Raw genomic sequence first — 27,635 nt, forward strand, 5'->3', positions numbered from 1 at the left:
AGCTCTTTCGCTTATATACAGTATGTCCAATTTGGATGCCTTTTTCCAGGCTGAATTGCAACATTTGGATACATTTCTTCTCTTTTCTTTTCTTTTTCAAGGTGGAGCACATGTGCTTCAGAAAAGGTCATCCACCTGAAGTTATTCATGTTTGAGCCTGGCCATTACTTGGAGGGGAAACCATCTAGAAAAGCTTGGGTAGCTGCTGGAAGAGGTGTTGGTGAGGCCAGCAGGTGACAATTACCCTGTGGTCTGAATGTCCATAATAATTAATAATTTAATAATAATTTGCATTTATATAGTGCTTTTCTCACTACTCAAGGTGTTCAGCAATTGAAGGTTAAGGGCCTTGCTCAAGGGCCCAACAGAGCAGAGTCCCTACTGGCATTTACGGGATTCGAACCGGCAACCTTCTGATTGCCAGTGCAGATCCCAAGCCTCAGAGCCACCACTCTGCCCCAGTCAATGCCCCAGTGCAGTGATGGGGACAATGTGCTGTAAAAATGGCGCCGTCCTTTTGGTGAGAAATAAAACCGAGGTCCTGAGTCTCTGTTGATAAAAGATCCCTTTGTAAAGAGTTGGGTTCAGCCCCAATGTCCTGGATAAACTTGCTCACCATGGCCTAGTCATTCTGGCCCCCTAATCATCCCATGTCTCTAATCTCTCTCACCAATTCACCACCTAACAGCTCATGTGTGGTGAGCATACTGGTGCAATAATTGCTGCCGTCGCATCATCCCAGTGGTTGCTACAGATTAGTGGTGGTTGATGTGGCTTCCCCAGTCACTGAAGTGCTTTGAGTAGTGAGAAAAGAGCTACATAAATGTAAAAAAAATATTTTTATTACTAGCTGTGTAAGCCTGTGCTGTAAAAAGCCTGAGGTCCTAGAAACTATTGAAACTGCCAGAAAAAAAAATTGAAATGTAGAGATGTCAGGTAATTGAAAGGAACTAATCTGGGCGTCTCTATCCTGGAGGTTTTGTTTTGCTAACATGCTCGCTGCGCTTGTGTATTAGCAGCAAAGCGACTTTGTCTTTCTTCGGAGGTTGCGTTTTGTTGACGTGCTCGCCTCGCTTGTGTATTAGTGGTGGGAGGAAAAGTAAAAGGGATACTGTTTTGCCGATGTGCTCGCCTCGCTGCTCTTGTGAAAAGAATGGAGATAAATGCCATCAACTCAGAATGGAAGCGGCAAACTGATTCTGTATATACTCGAATATAAGCCGAGTTTGTCAGCACCCGAAATGTGCTGAAAAACATCACCCTCGGCTTATATTCGTGTCAGGTCCCACTGCCCCAGCCAACCCGCATGTGCTCAGTCTCTCCCTGTGCAGCGAGCGAGAGAGAGAGAGAGAGAGAGAGACACACACACACACACACACACGTGTGAGAGAGAGAGTGAGCGAGAGAGATACCATATTGGTTTTGTTGACCCTCTTCTCCACTTACAGAGCTAGTTTACTGTTTTTCTTTGAAATAAATACTCAAAACATTTAACCTACTGATGGCTCAATTAATGTACGGTAATTGTATTGGTATTTATTTTGATTATTGAAACTTACCAGTAGCTGTTGCATTTCCCACCCTAGGCTTATACTCTAGTCAATAAGTTTTTCCAGTTTTTGTAGGTAAAATTAGGTACCTCGGCTTATATTCGGGTCGGCTTATACTCGAGTATATACGGTAATAAAAAACAAGCAGCCAAAATTTAAACCGGGTGTTACAGACTCAAATCAAATGTATGGTTTTATAATATTATAGTAATAATAATAGCAGCAGCTCAATACTCGGAGCGCCGAGACTCGAACCTGCTACCTTTTGGTTATAAGACAGCAGTTCTAAGACTAAAGTCTTCACACATTATACACTTCACGCCATTATTAGTATAACATGGAAAAAGTTTCTGTTTTAGTTATGTGTTCAGCATTTCTTGCCTCGCATTTTGTGTCATCCTACATTTATGCAGATCTTTGTAGACACGGAACACACATGAAATGCATGTTTTCCAAATAACGATATGCTGTATTATTTACCCTGTATAACTCTAAGTACCTCACACCATGATAAAAGAGACTTGAGCAGGGAAAAGTTTGCGACTGACTTGAGCTCCGTTGGAGGGGATAATGGGATAGCAAGCTGCTTGTGCTAATCGACAGATTTGCAGGGGGGTGCGAAGGAATTTAAAGTGGCTGGGATTACGAGATTTTTCGTAAGCTTCAGGGATTCTAGTGTTAAGCATTTCTAGCTGAGGCAGAAATTCTATTCCTTATGGCACCGTAGTCTTTACAGCACCCCCAGTACCCAACAGGGCTGAGGTAAACACCACCAAGTCCCTTGATGTCCTGTGGGAATCTGGGGCACTGCTATAACCCAGTGTTCTGGGGGAGACAGCACCCTAAAGAAGCTGCCCTCCCCCATCCTTCCGTCTCTTGGGCATCCCAGTCATGTCGGTTTGCCAGCCATCCCTTACATTTTGTACATAAAAGCTCTCAAAGGATTTTGATATAGACATTGAGAAATTCTTCTCAAATTACTCTTTGGTGCATTGATCAGTCACAAGGGCTGCACACTATCATTTATAAGAGGACTGTCAGTGGGTGCCAGTTTATTGTTCAAGCTCTCCAATGAAGAAGGCACTTCTTTCCCAGCCTGTTAAAGTGCGTGTGCCACATACGCATAATGATGGTAGCAGGGACATGTGGTCAGGGGAGGCAGGTTCACCTGTCATCATGAAAAGTAAAACAGACTAATAATGATAACAAAATAAATTTGTCCACTGGTCTGTTTTCTGTACGATTCCAATAATTTTGTTCATTTTTATAGTCACAATCACTGAATTGGCTCATTTACTGTTCAAATACAGCAGAGAATCATGAGGTGTGGCAGCGACGAGCTTCACCTCCCCTCAGACTGCGCTCTCCCTCACACGCTGGGTTGATGCCTGTAAATGGCTCGTGCCTGTTACTCTCTCTCTCTGTATGTCGCCAATATAATGTTTGCAAACGCGTTTATTATACACCCTGACTTTCCACAGTCTGGCTACTATCTTTAATGAATGTGTGTGACATATTTAGTCTTGCTGATCGGACATAAAACTGCTGTGAAAAGGCACAAGGCAAGGCTGACAGTACTGTGCTGCCCTGAAGGGGGCGCATGTGAGCTCAACAGGTGCTTGTTGCTGCTGTTGTTCTATGCAGAGGCTGATAAGTCAGCGATATCAGAAAGTCAAGAGCACTGCAGCGGCCTGTTTATTTTAATTTTTTGTTCCAATTGACTGCCAAAATGGAAGATTAAAACTTTTAAAACTAAATGAAAATAAAGAGGACTGATACAAGAAAGAGATTTTCATGGAGAAGGATAGGCGTATGGCGTTCATTTATAAATAAAGGTAAGACAATAAACAGTTTTCAGTTTTATAAAAATGGAAAAGAAAAAAAATCAATATTTGAAAACTAAATTTTGACCTTAAATAAAATATTCTGGGTGGCACGGTGGTGCAGTGGTAGTGCTGCTGCCTCGCAGTTAGGAGACCTGGGTTTGCTTCCCGGGTCCTCCCTGCATGGAGTTTGCATGTTCTCCCCGTGTCTGCGTGGGTTTCCCCCCACAGTCCAAAGACATGCAGGTTAGGTGCACTGGCAATCCTAAATTGTCCCTAGTGTGTGCTTGGTGTGTGGGTATGTGTATGTGTGTCCTGCGGTGGGTTGGCACCCTGCCCGGGATTGATTCCTGCCTTGCGCCCTGTGTTGGCTGGGATTGGCTCCAGCTGACCCCCGTGACCCTGTGTTCGGATTCAGCAGGTTGGAAAATGGATGGATGGATGGATAAAATATTCTTTTGTTTTTCTTGTTATCCTGTTGTTGAACAGTCTGTATTAAAGTTGATTAAAGCATCAGAATAAAAAGCTTTTAAAAACAACTAAATATTTCAATTAAGGACAAAACTGAAATCTGTTTTTTTTGCACACCTCTCTGTACTTTCATTTGTATTGAATGAGTATGAATTGTGAAGTTGCAATGGCAAATTTAGAACTCATGGAGGGTGCCGAGCGAATGCGCTCTCTCTCGCCACTATAAATGTAACGTTCTTTCTTAGCCAAATATACGCCTTGTATACGCGTGTGTGTAAAGAATGCTGATAAGATGTGAAACATAACTAGCAGTCAATTGAATAGTGAATAAGCGACTCTTTGGGGTTCATATATTTGTAAATCTGACTCTGATGGAGTCTCCAGCCACGAACCTCACCGCATGTCACTGGATGGTAGAGAGGCATTGATACACGTGTCAAAAACTGTTTCCAAAAGAACAACGCTGCGCATCTACCACATAATTAAGATACATACTGTTATTTATAAGAGGAGTGTCAGTGGGTGCCACTTAATAGTTTCAGGCATTTTAGTAAAATAGACACTTTTCTGCAAGACTTCCACCGTCTCTTTTAAAAACGCTTGTGCTAAATTTATACTCACATACAGTACATACGAAAGGCTGAGAGATGTGGACGTGCCTGTCGAGTACTGGTTTCCACCAGCTTTGTGTCTCTGTCACATAATAAGGAGCACACAGCATCATTTACAAGAGGACTAACAGTGGCTGCCAGCCAGTATTTCAAGCACTTTAAGTGAAGCGGGCTCTTCTGTCCCGGCACTTCCAGTGCTTCTGTTTAACAGGCTTGTCCCACACATACACTTGTATGCATAACAATGGTCAAGAGACGTTCAAATTCAAACAGATGCAAATAACACTTTAGTGCGTCTACCACATAATAAAACACATAAGCTTACTTATAACAGGAGTGTCTGCGGGTGCCTGCCAGTCATTCAAACACTTCAGTGAAGCTGACACTTCTGTACTGGCATTTCCACCGCCTCCTTTTAATGAGCTTATGGCCCACAGACACTTGTACAATGTATATTTTAGAATGGGGTAAACATTAACATTATTCAAAGATATTGTCTGTCTGTATACCTGCATTGTTATCACTCCATCCATCCATCCATTGTCTCCCGCTTATCCGAGGTCGGGTCGTGGGGGCAGCAGCTTGAGCAGAGATGCCCAGACTTCCCTCTCCCCGGCCACTTCTTCTAGCTCTTCCGGGAGAATCCCAAGGCGTTCCCAGGCCAGTCGAGAGACATAGTCCCTCCAACGTGTCCTGGGTCTTCCCCGGGGCCTCCTCCCGGTTAGACGTGCCCGGAACACCACACCAGGGAGGCGTCCAGGAGGCATCCTGATCAGATGCCCGAGCCACCTCATCTGACTCCTCTCGATGCGGAGGAGCAGCGGCTCTACTCTGAACCCCTCCCGGATGACTGAGCTTCTCACCCTATCTTTAAGGGAAAGCCCAGACACCCTGCGGAGGAAACTCATTTCAGCCGCTTGTATTCGCGATCTCGTTCTTTCGGTCACTACCCATAGCTCATGACCATAGGTGAGGGTAGGAACATAGATCGACTGGTAAATTGAGAGGTTCGCCTTGCGGCTCAGCTCCTTTTTCACCACGACAGACCGATGCAACGCCCGCATTACTGCAGATGCCGCACCGATCCGCCTGTCGATCTCACGCTCCATTCTTCCCTCACTCGTGAACAAGACCCCGAGATACTTGAACTCCTCCACTTGGGGCAGGATCTCACTACCAACCCTGAGAGGGCACTCCACCCTTTTCCGGCTGAGGACCATGGTCTCGGATTTGGAGGTGCTGATTCTCATCCCAGCCACTTCACACTCGGCTGCGAACCGATCCAGAGAGAGCTGAAGATCACGGCCTGATGAAGCAAACAGGACAACATCATCTGCAAAAAGCAGTGACCCAATCCTGAGCCCACCAAACCGGACCCCCTCAACGCCCTGGCTGTGCCTAGAAATTCTGTCCATAAAAGTTATGAACAGAATCGGTGACAAAGGGCAGCCCTGGCGGAGTCCAACTCTCACTGGAAACGGGTTCGACTTACTGCCAGCAATGCGGACCAAGCTCTGGCACCGATCGTACAGGGACCGAACAGCCCTTATCAGGGGGGCCGGTACCCCATACTCTCGGAGTACCCCCCACAGGATTCCCTGAGGGTCACGGTCGAATGCCTTTTCCAAGTCCACAAAACACATGTAGACTGGTTGGGCAAACTCCCATGCACCCTCCAGGACCCTGCTAAGGGTATAGAGCTGGTCCACTGTTCCGCGACCAGGACGAAAACCACACTGTTCCTCCTGAATCTGAATCTCGACTATCCAACGGACCCTCCTCTCCAGGACCCCTGAATAGACTTTTCCAGGGAGGCTGAGGAGTGTGATCCCTCTGTAGTTGGAACACACCCTCCGATCCCCCTTCTTAAAGAGGGGGACTAACACCCCGGTCTGCCAATCCAGAGGCACTGTCCCTGATGTCCATGCGATGTTGCAGAGGCGTGTCAACCAAGACAGTCCTACAACATCCAGAGCCTTGAGGAACTCCGGGCGTATCTCATCCACCCCCGGGGCCCTGCCACCAAGGAGTTTTTTGACCACCTCGGTGACCTCAGTCCCAGAGATGGGGGAGCCCACCTCTGAGTCCCCAGGCTCTGCTTCCTCATTGGAAGGCATGTTAATGGGATTGAGGAGGTCTTTGAAGTACTCCCCCCCACCGACCCACAACGTCCCGAGTCGAGGTTAGCAGCGCACCATCCCCACCATATACAGTGTTGACACTGCACTGCTTCCCCTTCCTGAGACGCCGGATGGTGGACCAGAATCTCCTCGAAGCCGTCCGAAAGTCGTTCTCCATGGCCTCCCCAAACTCCTCCCATGCCCGAGTTTTTGCCTCAGCAACCACCAAAGCCGCATTCCGCTTGGCCTGCCGGTACCTATCAGCTGCCTCCAGGGTCCCACAGGACAAAAGGGTCCTGTAGGACTCCTTCTTCAGCTTGACGGCATCCTTCACCGCCAGTTTCCACCAACGGGTTCGGGGATTGCCGCCACAACAGGCACCGACCACCTTACGGCCACAGCTCCGGTCAGCTGCCTCAACAATAGAGGCACGGAACATGGCCCATTCGGACTCAATGTCCCCCACCCTCCCTCGGGATGTGGTCGAAGTTCTGCTGGAGGTGGGAGTTGAAGCTACTTCTGACAGGGGGCTCTGCCAGACGTTCCCAGCAGACCCTCACAACACGTTTGGGCCTACCACGCCTGACCGGCATCCTCCCCCACCATCGAAGCCAACTCACCACCAGGTGGTGATCAGTTGACAGCTCCGCCCCTCTCTTCACCCGAGTGTCCAAGACATGTGGCCGCAAGTCCGACGACACGACCACAAAGTCGATCATCGAACTGAGGCCTAGGGTGTCCTGGTGCCAAGTGCACATATGAACACCCCTATGCTTGAACATGGTGTTCGTTATGGACAATCCGTGACGAGCACAGAAGTCCAATAACAAAACACAGCTTGGGTTCAGATCGGGGGGGCCATTCCTCCCAATCACGCCCTTCCAGGTCTCACTGTCATTGCCCACGTGAGCATTGAAGTCTCCCAGCAGAACGAGGGAGTCCCCAGATGGTATGCCCTCTAGCACACCCTCCAGGGACTCCAAAAAGGGTGGGTACTCTGAACTGCTGTTCGGTGCATATGCACAAACAACAGTTAGGACCTGTCCCCCCCACCTGAAGGCGAAGGGAGGCTACCCTCTCGTCCACCGGGGTAAACCCCAATGTACAGGCTCCAAGTCGGGGGGCAATAAGTATACCCACACCCGCTCGGCGCCTCTCACCGGGGGCAACTCCAGAGTGGTACAGAGTCCAGCCCCTCTCAAGGAGATTGGTTCCAGAGTCCAAGCTGTGCGTCGAGGTGAGTCCGACTATATCTAGCCGGAACCTCTCAACTTCGCACACTAGCTCAGGCTCCTTCCCCTTCAGAGAGGTGACATTCCACGTCCCAAGAGCCAGCTTCTGTAGCCGAGGATCGGACCACCAAGGTCCCCGCCTTCGGCCACCACCCAACTCACACTGCACCCGACCTCCTTGGCCCCTCCCATAGGTGGTGAGCCCATGGGAAGGGGGACCCACGTTGCCTCTTCGGGCTGTGCCCGGCCGAGCCCCATGGGTTATCACTCTTTAATTTAATATTGTTTTTATCAGTAGGCTGCCGTTAGAGTATGTGAATTTCCCCTTGGGATTAATAAAGTATCTATCTATCTATCTATCTATCTATCTATCTATCTATCTATCTATCTATCTATCTATCTATCTATCTATCTATCTATCTATCTATCTATCTATCTATCTATCTATCTATCTATCTATCTATCTATCTATCTATCTATCGATCGATCAGAGTGAACGGGCCTTAATGTTTTCAGCCACCACGTTCCCGAGCGTCAACCAGGCCTGCAACGAGGGGGGTTTGTGTTAATATCATTTTTATTTTGGTGGCCGCTGGCTTGTGTGTGTCTGTGGGCCCCTAAAGTTGTTAAGTTAAAGTGAGGTTTTAATAATTAAGTTTGCTCATATTATAGATTTGGTTATTGTGTTTTCTTTAACAGTGGGATGTTTTAAGTGCTGGTAAAAGCAAAGAGTTAAAAGTACATTTATAAGGTTTAAGTACACTGCCTGAACCTGTAGGTATTTGTTGTGAAGGGTAAATATACTGTAATTTGTGAGAGTTTTCTGATTTCTGTAATCTATAATTTGTGGGAATTTTGATTGGACTTAACTATTTACATTTACATTTACATCATTTAGCAGACGCTCTTATCCAGAGCGACTTACAACAGTGTTTTGTTAGTTTTTTTCGCATACCCCTTGGGGTCAGAGCGCAGGGTCAGACATTTTACAATGCCTCCTGGAGCAATTACAGGTTAAGGGCCTTGCTCAAGGGCCCAGCAGAGTAGGATCTCTTTTGGCACTGACGGGGATTCGAACCGGCAACCTTCGGGATACCAGCACAGATCCTTAGCCTCAGAGCCACCACTCCGCCCCCATCCATCCATTATCCAACCCGCTATATCCTAACTACAGGGTCACGGGGGTCTGCTGGAGCCAAGACTTAACTATAAATATTTAAAATTTTTTTTTTAGATATTTTTCCAATTAAGTCAATAAATTTTGTTACTTTTTGTGAACATATTTGTATTGTGAATTGTGTTACAAGTTACTAATTGTGAACCAGATGGCAGCTTATTACTGGGGAGTAGGTATTAGTTAAGGGATTCTAATTTATCCTCTAAAAATACGTATTTAAAATTAGAGGGGTTTTCAAAAATCAGCTCAGGAAAATAGAGTTTACGAACTTAGGGCGCTATCCTATGGCTAAAGAAAGCGCTACATATATTTAAAAAAAACACCAGAACATTACCACAGGCTTCATTTTCGTTTTCAGATTCCCGGCAGCTGACGATGACGTTTAACACTTTTTTGTGCAGTTTAATGACATCGGAGCGTTTTGTTAAAGGAGAGCTCCCGAAGCGGGCTTGAAGTTTCAAACGGAGGTTTTTAACAAATCAGGTTTTTTTTTTCCTTAAGTGGGTTACTCACCTTACCCTGGTGTTGAGTGTACAAATGCACTGACTGATGATAGGCCCTAAGCTTAGGGTTATGACTACACAGTTCATTGAACAACCGCAGCGGCCGGATAGTGCGACTGGACCAGGTGCTCCATGGAGTGAAGGAAGAAAGTGTGGCATGATTAATGCTAGCGGGACTGACACTGTTAGCAATGCTTCAGGTAGGTCTCAGTCACCGGGGAGGCCCAATAACAATACAAGTTCCCCCTTCCCTGAACCCCTACCGCAGTGTTTTTACAACCAGTGTGCCTCAGCACAGTGGTGCATCGTGAGAGCTTCCCAGGTGCGCCTCGGAAATAATAAAGTAGAGCATCTGGGGGGTCGAGACCTGTCTGAGGAGAAGCTGGCATAAGAGCAGTTCCGCGATCGCTACATTGAGGACACAGCACTTAGAGCACTTTGGGCATCTCCTGGCTGCCACAGTCCATCTGACTGGCTCACCAATCTCACTTGGCTGGTAGATTGTGGTCATATGAGTCAGCTCTGGAGCAGAGAGGGTCATGCAGAGGGACGAAGCAACTGGGAGATGCCACCAAAGTGCTCACTAAGTGCTGTGTCTGTGATCGTTGATCTAGGAGCTGCTTTTTTTAAAGGCTTCTCTGGTAGACCTGCACACTTGCATGGTTGAGCACGTGGTACAAGATACAATGTGTTTGTGGTTAGTAGAATTGTGGTGTGCCTTGGGATGATTTTAGTTCTAAAATGTGTGCCACCATAGAACAAATGTTGGAAAATACTGCCTTACTGAATTACATGAGTGAAGATGAACACATGGATAGATGGATTTCTCAGATGCACACTGAACAGGGTAATTCAATGCACCATTACTAACATGATTGCTCCACAGCATTGACCTCACAGGGGGGTCCCGGCTGCATTCTGTCATAAGTAGACTTTAGGAAATGCCAGCCAGCAAGTGATGGAACTGGAGGGACGGAGCAGACCATCATGATTTAACAGAATGGAAGGCAAAGTTCCCCCAGGTCCCCCAAAGTAATTTAAACAATTGATCTGAAATGACTGCTCCCAGTGTTTGCCACAGTTAAGGGGCTGGTTAATGTATCAATAGACAGACTACCAAGAAGGTAATAGGAAATCCCCTCATCATCTCCACTGGCCATGATGTTAATCTGTGGTTACAAACCATGGAAATGTTATATTAATCTATAATAATGTCTTCATTTCAGTGTCCCAGGAAACACAATTTCAAACATATTCAGACATAAGCAAGGAGTCAATATGGCATTTCATTTTGGAGTCTTCTGGAATAAATTTCATTTGTCCTATTAGTGCTGCACAGTTGTGAGCCCTCGAGGGATTATAATAAAGATGACATGTTATGCGTGGAGCCAAGATGACACCTCGGAAATTAGAAAAGGTAGAAGTGTGGCTTAGTGGCTTAGGATCTCGACTGTCGCCCTCAAGGCTGTCAGTGCAATTCATATAATGGGCCAGAATTCCAGTTCTACAAATTGGAGCAATAAACATCAGTGCTTGTCATTCACCATAACTGTTAAATTAACAGTAATATTTGCAGGCTATGAGTTACAAGCAGCACAGCTGCAATAAGGTCGAGACTCCACTTCATAAGCAAGCAACAGATAGATAGATAGATAGATAGATAGATAGATAGATAGATAGATAGATAGATAGATAGATAGATAGATAGATAGATAGATAGATAGATAGATAGATAGATAGATAGATAGATAGATAGATAGATAGATAGATAGATAGATAGATAGCACTTTATTTGTTCCCATGGGGAATTATGGCCTTTTGCAGAATCTCTTTCAATACATAAATAGGTAGATAAGTAAGTAAATACAGTAAATATGCACACACACTTTGGTCTGAACACACACCAGAATTACTATAAAGGAAGAAAAATTCAAATGAAAGAATTCTGACTTGGCTGGCAAAGTCCCAGTGAGGCACTATGCAGATGTATTGCTGTTGGTATAAAGGACCCCCAGTAATGTTTTCTGACACACTTCTGCTAAATGATTCATTGGTTGAATAATTCAGTCACACTGGCCATCACAGAGTTGTAGGAGATGTGAAGGATGTCATTTCCCAAATTAAAGGAACACAGTCTCCTATGGAAAAAAGAGCCCGCTCTGCCCTTTCTTCTATAGCTCCTCTGTGTTATGAGACCAGTCCAACCTGTCATTGATGTAGACCCTTGAGTACTTGTAGTGGACCACCTCTACATCTGCTGCATGAATAGTCACTGGATGTAGAGGCTCTGTCGAAAGTCATAAGCAGTTTTTTGGTTTTTCTGATGTTGATTTGCAGACAATTCTCCCAGTTCTCCCCCTGACTCCTGTCCTCTGTCTCATCCACCTTACCAGTAGACCCCAGAAGTGCAGAATCATCTGAGAATTTCTGCAGGTGACCTGACCTGCTGTTATATTTGTAGTCTGAGGTGTCACAGAGTGAAGAGTAAAGGTGACAGGCCTGTTCCTTGAGCTGCTCCAGTGTTGCTCACACAGTCTCCGAGTCTCATAGATAATAATAATTTAATTCATTACATTTATATATTGCTTTTCTCAGTACTCAAAGTGCTATCCACACAGGGAGGAACCGGGAAGCGAACCCACAATCTGGTGGTCTGCCTGACAGATATTCCATTATCCAGGACACCACAGGTTCATCCACCTGCATATCTCCGAGTTTACCCCTTAACTGGGGTGGCTGGATGGTACTGAAGGCACTGAAGAAATCAAAAAACAGAATCCTCACAGTGCTGCCAGCTATGACACCATTTGGTGAGACTTTAACATTCTCAGAGCAAATCCAGTTCATTGCCACTGAGGGTACAAAGCAGAATCCCAGCTTGGGAAGGGTCCCCACCACAAATAGCCAATTAACTTAAAATGCCTGTCTTAGGGGATGTAGTAGGAATCCCACACAGTCACAGGGAGAACACGCAAAGTCCACATAGGCAAAGACTGGGTGCTGGGGTACAGCCAGACTTTAATTTCACTTAGTCTTTTTGCTGTCTTTTAAATATAAATTTGTTATTGAATATTGTGAAAGCCTTGGGCGCATAATGCCACTCTAACTGCAAAACAGACTGGCACAGAGACACACACAAGTGCATACAACACAAAATGTATCTCTTTTTGTTGCCTTCCCAGGACAGAGTGAACAAATCACCACAATAATGCAGCTCAGTCCTTCTCTTTTCTCTCTTTCTTTCTCATTCTTTCTCTCTTCTGCCACCTTGACTACTCTACCACATGCTTTGTCCACCTTCTACCCGACTCTGGCTCCACGAATGGAGTGAGGCGGCCTCCTTTATAGTGCATGTGGAAATGCTCCAGGTGCTCTGTGATTCTCTTCCAGCAGCACTCCCGGGAGAGGCGGAAGTTCTGTAGTCCAGGGTTCTGGAATTGTCCAGGCGCCTCCTGGAGGTGGCCACGGGCCCCAGAAGGGTTGAGCTTCCAAGCTACCAGCCCGTGGCCCCGATGCAATCCAGGGGAGTTGCTATGGGGGAGGTATTGCCATGAACATGTCCTCTCCCCATGTCCTTTCATCACATAGGGGTCCCGGCCGGGTAAGGGGCCCAGCCGTCCGTCACAATATATAGTGGTTTATTTCGTTTTAAGACTGTTATTCAGTATTAAATACAGTAAATTATCGCTATTAGCAGATTACGTTCCCAGAGATTTGCTAACCCATTTCTTGCTAACTCATCTCTCTATTATATAAAAAAATCCTTCGACACGACGAGACTTTTTGGAAGAGAGATTTTTTTAAGTCACGAGAGACGAGAACCACGTCCACGGTCCACTCACCTCTCATTCGTGTGAATGCTATTGTCAGACACCATTCCTGTGCTCTCAGCTCTTATAAATTTTTACATTTTCAATCTATTCATTTCCTTCGATGTAGTCCTTTTCTGGACAATAATTTTATATGTTCTACATGAAATGTCAACGACTAAGAGAAGAAGAAAGGGCAGCGTGTCAAAAAGAGACCCAAAAGCTTTGGAGAGAAAAGAATTCAAAAAAGAACAATGAAAATCTAAGTGCAAATTTGGAAAATAAGGAAAGTTATAATCAGCCCGGACCAAGTGGAATTGAAAACAGATCTAAGTGGGGGCGGAAATAACAGACAAAGAGTAGAAGACAAATTAGAACGTCGTAAAGATGTTCAAAAACGTTGGCGCGATACACACGCAGAGCAGGTTAGAGATTATGAAAGTCTTAAAATTCAAATGTCTCAAAAATCTGACAGTAAAGATCGAATTAGTACTAACAAACAGAGAGGCGTATCCGTGAGAAATAAAAGATTTGTTATTTGGTGAAAGTGAAATCCACAAACACTACAGGCAAAATATCTGAATCTACAATAATATGTTCGCGTTTACATCATTCAATGCTCAAAATGTAGATTTACACAATAATGGGCCATACGCTATGAGAATCTGTGGTCCTGCAACAATTAAAGCTACTACAAGTTTAATTTCAAAGAAACCACAATTCGGTCAGGTTTATATTTATGATCACGGAGAAGCGATGTAACAAAAAATCGAAAGAGTTAAACGATTGGACATATCAGAAATTCTAAAGCCAATAATGGACACAAATCCATATGTCCAAAAGTATCGCACTTTACACAAAATTTATCTGAAAAACACGGACAAAGAAGCTTTCTTTGATTTCTATATGAATCCGAAAGATCATGCTCACATATATAATAAACCAACATGTGACAAATTGTCAGTGATAATAGTTTTAAAAGACGGAGATATCAAAGACAAAGCTGATATTCGTGTTTATCCAAAAACAAAGCACGATTCGTCGCAAACTGCAGATCAGGGAAATGACTAGCACGTAGTGCCCACACGGGGGTTGGTGAGCAAAGCAAGCAGGGGGCACAGCCCCTTATTAAACAAAGTAACATTCTTCACAAGTTCACCTACAAATTAGTTTATTATGTCATTTGTGCCTTGACAGCAGTTACACCAACTTGTATATTTAGTGTATTTTCTTCTTTTCACCTCTGACGGCTGCTACCGATGGCAAACAGATCCCCAGTATAGGTTTATTGAAACACCAGCATACTCAGGCTGCATGTGCAGGTCTCGTTGCCACGAGTGGCTCGTTCGTGTGGAGTGGGCGATCCTGCATGTGCATATGTCCATATGCTCCATCAAACCATTTCTGCTTTAAGAAGTCTTCCCAGGTACTTCAGCGCAACTGGAACAGAACCAGTGCATCAGCATCTCACTCTCCCTAATGCTTTAAGTCATATCAGTTAATCTAACTGGTCATCCTAATCGTAAAAGTATAAAACGTGAGCAAGGAAAACAAAAGGATAGATATGAATGAAGTACCCTGTGGCACGTATGTCGCTATGCACAGAGCAAATAAACACTTGAGTTTCTTGACACATGTCTGCTGAATAATTCGTTGGATGAAAGCCCTCAGTGCTAGTGTGTCATAGAAAGGGATGTGCTGCATTGTTCTTTTTACTCCACTACTACCTCCAGCAGGTCCAGAGGGTGTCCCATAACTGAGCTTACCAACCCAGCAAATCACAGACTGGCTATCACGGTGCTGAAAACATGTAAAGGATGACACTGCCTACAATAAAGGTAAGTAGCTTCCAAAATAAAAAGCCTGCTCTTACATTTTCTGGTTATCATCTCCCAAGTTTCTATCCTCTGGCGCTCACAGGACTGATGCTCATGTCTGCCAATGCACCAGTGCTGAAATACCCTAAAGACGTATTGACTTGGCAAGCAGCTAATGCCCAGACCTGCAAAAAAAGTACTAAAAGAATGGCGAATGTAAAAGAGGCAAAGGATTCATTCATACATTAGTAATGACGGCAGATGAACTTGGAAAAAGACTCCATGACCTCCATGTGATAGGAACCCATTAAGTAATAAACTCAGAAATCCAACTAAGAGGAATAAGGGGGCCAAATATGAAGCCACTATGATAAATATGGCAAGGGTGTTAAAGAAATGCACAGAAGAAAAGAAACACATCAATAATCACATAATCCTTCAGTTATGACCAAAGCCAGACACTAAACAGCCACTCCAGTAAGTCTGCCTTAAATCCCCCGGTGTAGGAGCCACTGATGTTGGATTAGCGCCCCCCCTAATGCCGTACAGCAAAGATCCAGAACAGGAGATTTGAGAAAAATCTATGGGCACAGAAGCCTTAAATCCAGGGGCACGGCCAAGACGTCACAACTGAGCGGATTCAAGATTGTTCAAAGGGAAGCTCAGCTGTTCACGCGTAGCCTTGGATGAAAAAGGTTAATACCTGAAAGTCTTTGAACAAAATTCAAAAGAAGTTTAATGACTTATCTCATGGTGGCTGGAGTCAGTGGTCAGAAAGGCGGTCTTGAAGCTCAAGTGCAGGAAGCTTTTACCGGACAACTTAGTTACAGTGGATTCAGGATCTTCAGATGCCTTCACTTTGAGCATGATCGATTGCATTGTAGATTTAATTTTAAATGGATAAATTTGCCATTTTTGCCCATCAATTGACACTTATTAACCCAAAATGACAAAGTGAAATTACGTTTTCAGAAAGGCTGGCAAGTTTATTATAAAATCAATAACTAAAATATCACCTTCATCTAAGCACTCAGACCTTTAATTCGGTACTTTATAGAAGCCTCTTCGGCAGCAATTCCAGCTTTGAGTCTTGTTGAGTAAGTCCCTACAAGCTTTGCACAACTGGATCTGGGCAGTTTTCCTCATTTTTCCAGGCAGATCCTCTCATGTTCTGTTAGATTTGATGGGAAGTGTCTGTAAACTGCCATCTGCAGGCCTCTCCACAGATGTTCTATCAGGTGTAAGCCTGAGCTTTGGCTGGGCCACTCAAGAACTCTCAGAGACTCGTCTCACCACAGGATACAAAAAAGTCACCAAAAAAGTTCAAGCAACCTCTACTTTATAGGCAAGGTGGACAAAATAACAGAAACATCACCTGCAATGGGATTTGAAGTTGACAGCAGATAAAAGCCCAAATACAAGAGGTGAGTCCCATTAGGTCACCTGTCAATCATCAATATGCGTCAGCGAGAATGGAGACCTGACAATCCGCATTTAGACATGGGAGTCTTCAAAGCAGCCGGAGGTGACAGACAGAGTTTTAAAGGGTACAAATAGTCATCACCCGAACTGCAGGTCACAAAATCAGCAAAAATGATGTCACACAAAGAGAAACATCCATCCATCCATCCATTATCCAACCCGCTATATCCTAACTACAGGGTCACAGGGGTCTGCTGGAGCCAATCCCAGCCAATGCAGGGCGCAAGGCAGGAAACAAACCCCGGGCAGGGCGCCAGCCCACCACAGAAAGAGAAACAGTTTCAAAAATTAGGATGGCACATGTCAAAGACAGAAAAAGTGCATCAGAGGTCACATTGTGAGGCTCAGTAACAAAGAGAGATGGACAGTTCACAGGTTAGTGAAGATACATAGCCATGCAATACAAGAAAAGAGGAGGTGATGTGGGGCAAAACACAACTGGTGGAGAGCTAGTACACCAAGAGCTTCTGAGATATCCACTAGAGCAGGGGTCCCCAACCACCGGTCCGCGACCCACTACCGGGCCGCAGCCGTCTGACAGCCGGGCCGCGAGAGAACTGCCGGCAACGGAGACTCACTCAGACTTTTCAGAACGCTTGGCGGGCGAGGCTTTGCAGTGGCACAGAGAGAGGAGAGAGACCGAGGTGAGAGAATATTACAACAAAGTATTGTTACGGTCCCGACAGTTTCCCCATATGACACGAGTCTATAGAAATCGCGTTACTACGAAGTACATTCAACAGATGCTTTCATTACAACGAAGTGACCTTGAAATACCTGAATGAATCATCCACAGAGCAGTTAGATCTGTGGTCGCAGCTCAGATGTGCACGTTTGTACAACGATCCCCAAACAGAAACATTGTAAAAAAAATTCTTTCTTTGAACTTTCCTCGTACTGTTTTTTTTTTTGCTGTTTTTGTTTTCTGTGGTTTTCAGTGATACCTTTCGCTTATTGCTTGTCAACATTTGAAAAACATCCATCGGAATTTAACTCATTGTCACCCTCCTATAGAAACGGCAGACACGAAATAAACGATAACAGTGTTAATGTTTGTGATGTGCAATCTGTAGGAATGGCAAAAAAAGAAGAAAAATCTTGGGTTGAAAACGTATGCGAACTGCTTAATAACTTAATAATAATAGAAATGTTATGTAAATTGTGTATAAAACTGCCCCCCCGACCGGTCCGTGGAAAAATTTGCATCTAATAAAGTGGTCCTTGCTGTCAAAAAGGTTGGGGACCACTGCACTAGAGGGTTATAGGGTTATCAATGCCTGATCTATTTCTTTATTAATTATTCTATCTATCTCTCTATAAAAATATAAATAAAATACCTGGCAAATAATGCAAAGACTACACGACACGTGTTTTGCCCTAATTGGGCCTCATCAGGTGTATGCACTTTTGCTTCCACTTGCACGAATCGAACTTCGGATGTCAGCACCTGAGGCAAAGCCTCAGACATTGTGCCATGGCAGCTGGTTCACTTATTTGACAGGGTATAGATCAGAGTATTGCATGCATAGGAAATATGCGCATATGTTATGGCTAAACACGATTTTAAGAATAAACCAGTTTAGACTAGGCCAAACCAGTTTGTCAAAAGTGCGATAGAATGTAACAGTTGGGCCTTAGTCTAAACTAGATTATCCTGAAATCAATTTTGAGCTCCCAGGACAAACTGATTTGTCGTAGTCTAAAGTCTGTCTGTCTGTCTATCTATCTATCTGATAGTGCCTGTCATATCGATCGATCTGTCTGTCTGTCCGTCATATCTATCTATTGTGAGACCCGGGTCCAAACACCACCAGACTAACACCAGCACTTTATCAAACACACATTTATTAAATAAGTTTCGCACAGCACACAGTGCCCCCAGCACCAATCACCCTCCACATGCCTTTACTCTTAATGTCCGTGGGCCGCCTTTCCTCTCCTCACGGGAGCTTCGTCCTGCTCCCACTCCCGACTCTAGCTCCCTGATTGGAGTGAGGTGGCCCCTTTTATTTCCACCCGGATGTGCTCCAGGTGCCTGATGACACTCTTCTGGCAGCACTTCCTGGTGTGGCGGAAGTGCTGCCCTTGCACCCGGAAGCACTCCGGGCATTCCTGGAAGGTCCTTCCTTCACCTTCCCAGGTGTGGTGGAAGTGTCAATCTCCCGGGCTCCATGACGCTCGGGGTGCCCTCTGGCGGTGGCTATGGGCCCCAGTGGGCTGGAGGCTCTTTGCTCCTTCCCTGTGGTCCCCTCAACATCCAGGGAGGTTGCCTCCTCATGGCCCGGGGGACGTGCAAGTCCCCTCCCGGCTGGGTCTGACCCCCAGCCTCCTGTGACACTATCTATCTATCTATCTATCTATCTATCTATCTATCTATCTATCTATCTATCTATCTATCTATCTATCTATCTATCTATCTAGTAGTGTCTTCCATATCTATCTATCTATCTATCTATCTAGTAGTGTCTTCCATATCTATCTATCTATCTATCTATCTATCTATCTATCTATCTATCTATCTATCTATCTATCTATCTATCTATCTATCTATCCATCCATTTTCCAACCCGCTGAATCCAAACACAGGGTCCCGGGCAGGGTGCCAACCCACCGCAGGACACACACAAACGCACCCACACACCAAGCACACACTAGGGCCAATTTAGAATCGCCAATCCACCTAACCTGCATGTCTTTGGACTGTGGGAGGAAACCGGAGCGCCCGGAGGAAACCCACGCAGACACGGGGAGAACATGCAAACTCCATGCAGGGAGGACCCGGGAAGCGAACCCAGGTCCCCAGGTCTCCCAACTGCGAGGCAGCAGCGCTACCCACTGCGCCACCGTGCCGCCATCTATCTATCTATCTATCTATCTATCTATCTATCTATCTATCTATCTATCTAGTATATAGTGCCTTTCATATTTATCTATCTATCTATCAATCATACAGTGCCTGTCATATCTATCTATCTAGTATATAGTGCCTTTCATATCTATCTATCTATCTATCTATCTATCTATCTATCTATCTATCTATCTATCTATCTATCTATCTATCTATCTATCGAGAGACAGTATTTTATATTTCATTACCTTCATTTTGTGTGACAAGTGTTTTTTATGCCTCCAATTTCCAGTACATTAAATCTCTTTAACCTTCTTTTTTTCCATTTTTTCAGCCTCCTTCACTTCTTTTATAAGTTCTAAATATTTGTCTTTTATAACCACATTAAAATGAGTCGTTTTGTTGCTCTCACTTTTCAAAATCTCCGTCAAGAATCTTCCTCTCCACTCCTTTTGATATCTTTGTCCACTAGTCAAAGCCTTATCCATAATGGTGATACTAGGGTGTTAGAACGGGCCTGAGTTGCCTCGAAAGCTTGCATATTGTAATCTTTTTAGTTAGCCAATAACGTCCATCCATAACGTTGAGAAATGCAAAAAAATAAAACGAATAAAACGATTGAAACAAACATGTAAGAACGAAATGAATAAATTGGAAACAACCAATCACGCAAGAAACGAAATTAATAAAACGCTCAAATACTTGGAAGATTTACAGCTTACTGTAGAAGATGCAGAAAGTGGGGTGGCTCAGATGGGGATTCCTCAAATTTGTTAAAAATCATACAAATCGGTTTTGAGTAGGCCAAACTGGTTTATCCTATAGAGGAAAGTGTGAGTGCAGGCCAAACTAGTTTACTTGAGCATGAAAAAGGTCCTATATAAATAAAATGTATTATTATTATTATTATCATACTAGAACAAATCAGTTTGTCCTAGAAGCTCTACATTGATTTCAGAATAATCTGGTTTGGACTAGGTTCATCCTATCAAGCTTTGGACAAACTGGCTTAGCCTAGCCTAAACTAGTTTGTCCTAAAATCAAGTTTGGCCAGTAACATAAACACATATACATCTATCTATCTATCTATCTATACATAGCTGTGGCACGTGGCTGGGGGTGGTGCCCAGCCGGGACACCCAGGAGGACAGGAGGAGGGCTCATTCCTCCTCCGGACCACGAGGGGGCGGCCGCCCTGGTTCCTTTGAGGGCCACGGGTGCAGGGCTTGGAAGCCCAACCCTGCAGGGGCCCGTGGTCTCCGCCAGGGGGCGCCCCCATACCTGAAGGACCCGGAACCCCAACACTTCCGCCACACCAGGAAGTACTGGGGGGAAGAAGTTTGGGAACACCCGGAGGGCTTCTGGGAACACAGCCGGCACTTCCGCCACACAAGGGAGTGTCTAGGGAGTGTCGGGGATCACCTGGAGCCCATCCGGGCACTTATAAAAAGGACTGCCTCCCTGCAGAGAAGGACTGGAGTCGGGTGAGGAGTGGACAAGGTTGCGAGGCAGGAGAGGAGGCGGCCTGACGAGTAGTTGAGACTGAGTGAGAGCCTGGACTTTTGGGGAGATTGGTGCTTTGGCACTGGGTTTGTGCACTTATTGAACTGTGTATATGATGTACAATAAACGTGTGGTGGACTTGAATATGGTGTCCGTCTGTCTGTGTCCGGGCAGCTTATCACAATAGCATATAAATGAATACACACACACACACAGTCATGAGCTGATATAAGGCTGACTAATTTAAGGCGATTTGTACTTATGGTCGAGTGCCATAGGAAAATAATAGGGTAATAGTGTTCAAAAAAATTGCTAAAACCAGCTGCAGTAATACAATTATCATGATTATTTCTGACTCTTGGAAGACCCTTTAAGGTTTGTTTTGATCGGCACCACTCCACTTTGCACACACCGGCTTCCTTTCGCAAGTGTTTCTCAACTTTTATGGTCCTGCAATCCAGTTTTTCCTTTTAAAGTTCATCGAGGACCCACTAGAAGCAATAGACCACTCTCTTGGTGAAACAAACACAATCTGGTGCCCATGTTGGTGAAACAAGCTCACTTAGAAACAGGGAATCCCACAGAGCTGCCAACCATTTAGGCGACCCACTCGTGAACCAACAACAGCAGCCAATGACCCATCAGCGGCCACTTGGGTTGTGACTCAGTGGTTCATAAACACTGGCTTAGGCGACCCACCTGTGAACCAATGATGGCAAAGCATGACCCACCATTAGTGCAATAGTGCTTGAGAAACACTTCCTTACATACTCGTGATGTGTGGACACGCAGACCCCGAAGATCGGTTTGTGCTACTTGTAAAGTACTCGCACCGGGGACTCACACCAGACCCACAGAGCCTCAGTTTGCAATGACCTGTGCACTTTGTGACTGACATACTGATAAATGGCCGGTCTGAAACAGAGCCGTGAGTTAGCCAAGGATTGGTTATGCAATATATACCTTGAGTTTTATAGGCTTTGTCTCCTTTGGAGTGCAGGCCACAAAGCCTGCTCCTTGAATTTTTGAATGTCAAGCCCATGCTTTGAAAATGAGGCCTCATTCTTGAAGGTGATGCCTTCTTTTAAGGTTCATAAGCCCTGCAAATTTAAAACAGCAATGGCACTGCCCCAGATTTTGCAAATTAAAACAAGAATAAGAATGAAATTAAACACATATGATGTAATCATTAACCTCAGAAACAGCACAATTCTGACCGAATAATGTGAACTATAGAGGGTGACATGGGAGACAAAATAAATGTCAAGCACATTATGAGGGATTTTGGCTCATCTGTATGCCAATGCCATCTATACTTCAACAAAGACAGTCATTAATAGCTATGTATGACTAATTCTGTATAAAAATGTATAATGTCACACACAGCCGAAGTCTGAGATGGAAGGAATGACCGCAAAATGACCAAAAGCTTAGTTTCACTCCTTATTTTCACCTTTCCCCAGTTGTGATTACTGCCGACTTTAACATGGGTCTGAGCCTCCTGATACTACCTTAAGGCTCCTCGAGCATCTAAAACTCCCCAAACTTTATTTTAAATAAAAAAAAAAAAAAAAAAAGGCAGATTTGGAAGGTGGAAAAGCCTAAAGAACACTCAGAATCTCCAAAATATTCAAAGGCAGGGAGAGAACTGTCAAACTACTAGAACCAAAATAAGAAAATAAATATATTTAACAAATCTTCAAAATGAATAATCAAAAGCGAACAACAGATATGCTTAACCGCCTTTGTTTTAGCCCCGACTGTCTCTTGGGTAATGGCATAGATGGGTTTCGTATAAGTGTTGTACCTGAGGATTACTTGGGCTATAAAAGTGCCAACTGTGTTAGTGCCGAGTGATACTCGGGCAACGGTATAGGTGTGTCTTGCATAAGCGTCAGTCCTGTAATCAGAATATAAGTTGATATGTTTAATATGTCATTGTGCTCTGTACAAAAAATATTTTATAAATCTGCTTTATGCTTCATGTACAGCTAAAGGCCAGATTTAGCACACAGGGGCTCATCATTTAGAACTACTAGGCAAGCATTAGAAGACACGAAAGGGACAACTACGAAAATGGGCATTGTACTATTTCTGTGTGTTACAGTCAGCATGAAACTGAATCCTCTCTTTGTCTTGTTTGGAATGGCATGATTTATCTAAGTAAGGGCCTGCACATGGAGAAAGAGTATAAAGCCTTGGAACATTGCCCAGCACACCTTTGAAACCGATGGACGGATGGGAGATAATGTCATCCGATTCTGAAAATCCTTCCAGCGCAGCGAAAAAAATGGCAGACTGTATACATCGAGATCCCACTTCGATAATAGTCTTGCTATGGCTTCCTCATCTGTTATGCCATGTAAATCGTCATTAAAGAAAGCTAAGTTATTTTCTCTTATGTGACTTCTTACTGCCATATCACTGTGGGAGGGGTATCGCCTTTTAATATTATATCTATATAGTTTTGGGTTACTTAACATGCCGCAATTAAAAAGAACTTACTTCAACCAGGGAGTTAGTGCCCCCTAGAGGAAAACAAGGCCCGAGCATCACCAGGGGCAAAGGGGTAGACGCGTCTTCTCCTAGCCTCAAAATGGTGTCTGTCTTCATGCAGTGAAATTGAAACGGTTAGTGAAACCGAAAGGGATTCTGGGAGTCCAAAAGTGACGCTCGTGTAGGATGCATATGTTCAGTGTGCTGTTCATATTATCTATTACTAGCCATCCCCCGCGGTTCCTCTCGTGTAGTAGTGAAATAGGACAAACTTTAAAAATCAATATACAAAAAGGTACTGCTAGCTAAGTGGAGGCAAGGTATGCTCCAAAACACAGAGGAAGACCGACTCCCCACTTCTGACGTCACGCTTCCTCCTCCACTCGGCCTGCAGCCTCTGTCTCGTATTAGCGCGAATATATCGCTCCTGCAAGCGAACATTGATACTTGGAGAGATGAGAGAAGTCACAAAATCAACCGGAATGTTCAAGCAAATTCTAGAAAAAAAACCCGATCTAAATCCGTTAAGTAGTTCTCTCATGAAAACCAGACAGACAGAGAGAGGTTACATTTTATATATATATATATATATATATATATATATATATATATATAAATATAGAGAGAGAGAGAGAGAGAGAGAGAGATTACTGTTATTTGCATCATTATAAAGGGTGATAAAAAAATATGGTGAATGTTTTAAAAAAAAAAACGTTTATTGCAGTAAAATATTTACAACTCCTAGTCACCCTCAATGAATGCACTTATCCCAAAGCTCCTGCCACTTTGCAAAGCAGTTCTGGAAGTTTTCTTTCGAGAGTGTCTTTAGTTGGGCTGTCGTGGCTGCCTGGATGTCCTCAGTCGATTGAAACAGTTTGCCTTTCATGGTCATTTTCAATTTAGGGAACAGCCAGAAGTCGCACGGTACCAGATCCGGCGAATAAGGTGGATGCGGACACAGCGTAAGGTTTTTATTTGACAGAAATTGTCATACTAGAAGGGATGTGTGACAAGCAGCGTTGTCATGATGAAGATTGAAACCATTTCAACATTTTCCTCAGTTATTGATATTGAAGGACGCCCTGATCTTTTGTCGTCTTTAACCGAGTCAGATCCATTACAAAATCGATCAAACCACTTGTAAACAGTCTTAATTGTCGGTGCAGTGTCACCATAAACCAATTTTAACATCTGATGCGTTTCCTGAGCTTTTTGTAATTTGAAACAAAATTTCATGTTAATGCGTTGCTCGATATCCATTATTAACAACAAACTTGAAAAACACACTTGAACTCAACAGTGGCTCACAAACGTCTGACAGTATCAAACAACTAGGATGGACCTGTCAAAACCAGCACTGAATTGTTTGGCGTTGCTCTTGGATGGTGTTCTGCATCAACATTCAACATACTTTTTGATCACAACTGGTATTATACTTCTACACTTCAGACTCTGTATTTTTAGTGTTTTGCACACTTTACAGTAGAAAGATGAGTTTTAATAAAAATGTAATTTTTCAAGACAAAAAATGCACCGCTTTTTATGTTATTTTGAGAGAAAATATAATGCTAAGGGGGTTACCATAAATCTTAATCCTCAAAACAAGTTAAATTTCATTAATCAGAAAAGCCAAAAAAAATCCAAAATGACAGCACTAGCAGAAAAATCCATGAAATCAAAGTGAACCAAAGCAAAAGAGCTCACAAGACACCAGTGATCGCACTAGAGACACAACGACTCAGCTCTGAACCGATAGGCTGAAGGCGGGTCCACAGCTGTGATGTCACTGGGGCACCGCCCCCTGAGGTTAAGACACAAGGCAGGAAATACATTAAAACAGAATACACATGACTCAGAAAGACAGCAAAACCAATTTAACTAAACGATATTAATCAAAGCAATTTAAGAGAAAACAAAAACAATTTTTTAGTGAATTATCAACAGACAAACACAAAATGACTGAATAAAAACAAAATAAACTACAGTCAGGGGTAAAATTCTGGCCATAAAATAACACGCCCACACTTCGACACATCTTACCCAACCCATAAAACTCCTAAATAAGTCTACCTTTTTCTCTTTGTTGGTGTCCTGGTCACTCTTGGCAGCGTCCAGATCTGTCACCCCCCGGTTGAAATCATCGATGGTACTGTCTGGTAAGGGGGCTTCCTCAGCATCGATGTCTGTTTCTTCCAAGACAGTTTTCTCTGCACCGGTCAGCTGGCGAGCTAATTGGCATAGAATGTATGGAGTGAAATCATTAGACCGGGTATTTAAACAAAACAATTAGGAGAATGAAGAACAAATAATAAAAGTAACTAACGTGTTATAACGTGGTATGATAAAGCAGGTAGGCCAGTGAATGCATAATAATAAAGGCTCAGCAAATAATATTTAATTTACATGGTGTGCATTTGTCCGGCATGGATTGGCAAAGTGTTTTTCCCCCTAAGAGAAGGTAATCCATCATGAATGAATACACTGGAACCTTTCAAACATTTTGCTTCATTTCAAATTTTTGGCGATTCTGATAGGGAGCTTCATGCTGAACACAAATATTGTCCCTTATCACATATGAATTTGGAGAAACACGACATTAACTTTTATTGAATTTAGTGTGTTTAATCACTTAATGATGCTTACACACTAGAGTTTAAATGAGCTAAAAATGTTTCTCTGTTGATTTGTATTGGCACTCAACATTTGATGCTTTTCGTTTAATTTTCCAACAATATTAGAATATTAGAACAATCTCAAGAGCAGGCCATTCAGCCCAACAAAGCTCACCAGTCCTTTCCAGTTATTTTTTCTAAAATAACAGGGATCAATCAATTTAGGCTAATTCATGTGTATAATAGAGAATATGGCGGTGTAAAAAGAAATGGACCAGTGAAAAGTGGACACAGGGAAAATGGTCACATAAATCACACCAGTGGTCTCAAATGCCTGAGTGCTGTGCCCGAACACTGAGGGGTATTGCTGGGCTTTCTTACATGGGGTCGGGTGGGCTGTTCTGCCATTATAAAGTCTGCTTATCACCTCCATCCAAAAGCTTCTGCTTTGTCACCTGGGAAATCTTGCAGTAAAAACACTTGTAGGAGATTCCGACCATCACCAGATGTGAAATGATGTGACTTTCATCAAAACTACCCACTTTCCCATGGTGCCACATCCCCTTTACAGACTACCAACAAGCTGATACATTCTACAATCTTCTAATGGCTTGGGCTGGTTGCACACTTCAATAAATGACTGTGAGTTCTGTTTTCTACCATTTTGGTCACCACCTGTATGCATAGTAGAGGCCTTGTACATTTTAGGTTTTAAGGCAGCAACTGCTATGGCACTGTAGAAGAGACACTAGCTGAAAAACGAGAGCATGCAAGACTAAAAGCTGGTTTCTCACCCTGAACTGAACTTCAGAAAAAAAGACCACCTTCATTACCTGGAACGCTTGCTTCATTGTTGTTCTTCTCACTGTCTCCATCTTCCTGCCCATCAGCATTCTGCTGGGTGTGCTGCAAACTCAGCTTGTGGCACACTTCAAAAGCCTGACCTACCGTCCGCACAATACGCATGGCTTGACTCTGAAAGGCAAACAAGAGAAGATCAAAAGTTATAACGTGCCGATGACCAGCAGCAGCTCGCGTGACACTGGGGAACCGAGGGGGAGACATGGAGTGCATGTAAATGTATGATGGGACTAGCAAAGTGCTAGTGACAGTAATAAGAGCCACTAAGAAAAAGAACCTGTGAAGTGAGCTGAACACAACAAGGTGTCCCAGATGGATGGGGACCCCACCCAGCCGGGACGCCTGGATGGTCCCCGTGATGGACAATACCTTCCCTGGGCCACGAGGGGGCAGCCGCCCGGGTCTGCTTATGGGCCACTGGACCGGAGCTGGGACACTCATCCCTACCGGAGGATGTGGCCACCGCCAGGGGGTGCCCAGACAGCTGTGAGGTTCTAGATGGCAGCACTTCCGCCACACCAGGAAGTGCTGCTGGAAGAATTCCCAGGGGCACCCGGAGTGCTTCCGGGGGCTCTCTTGACACTTCCGCTACACCAGGAAGTGTCGTCAGGGGGAGCACCTGGAGCTCATCTGGGTCGGTATATAAGGGACTGCCTCCCTCCAGAAGCTGAGCCAGAGTTGGGAGGAAGGAGACGAAGCTTGTGAGGAGGGGAGAGGAGG

At 44.3% G+C, this 27,635-nt stretch overlaps 2 protein-coding genes across 2 annotated transcripts in view; both read right to left on the bottom strand.

The window, feature by feature from the left end:
* Positions 1-27,635, bottom strand: part of uap1 (UDP-N-acetylglucosamine pyrophosphorylase 1) — a 411,004-nt gene that overhangs the window by 371,432 nt on the left and 11,937 nt on the right. The gene's annotated exons all lie outside the window — the stretch shown is intronic.
* The window catches only part of nos1apa (nitric oxide synthase 1 (neuronal) adaptor protein a), a 510,182-nt gene that overhangs the window by 83,005 nt on the left and 399,542 nt on the right, over positions 1-27,635 (bottom strand). Inside the window, exons 6-7 of the mRNA XM_051932735.1 lie at positions 26,888-27,029; positions 25,513-25,670 (exon numbers count right to left, since the gene is read on the bottom strand). Coding sequence (XP_051788695.1) covers positions 25,513-25,670; positions 26,888-27,029 — 300 coding nt within the window. The remainder of the gene's footprint in view (positions 1-25,512; positions 25,671-26,887; positions 27,030-27,635) is intronic.

Source organism: Erpetoichthys calabaricus, chromosome 10 (assembly GCF_900747795.2).
Source record: "Erpetoichthys calabaricus chromosome 10, fErpCal1.3, whole genome shotgun sequence".
Taxonomy (NCBI): Eukaryota; Metazoa; Chordata; class Cladistia; order Polypteriformes; family Polypteridae; genus Erpetoichthys; species Erpetoichthys calabaricus.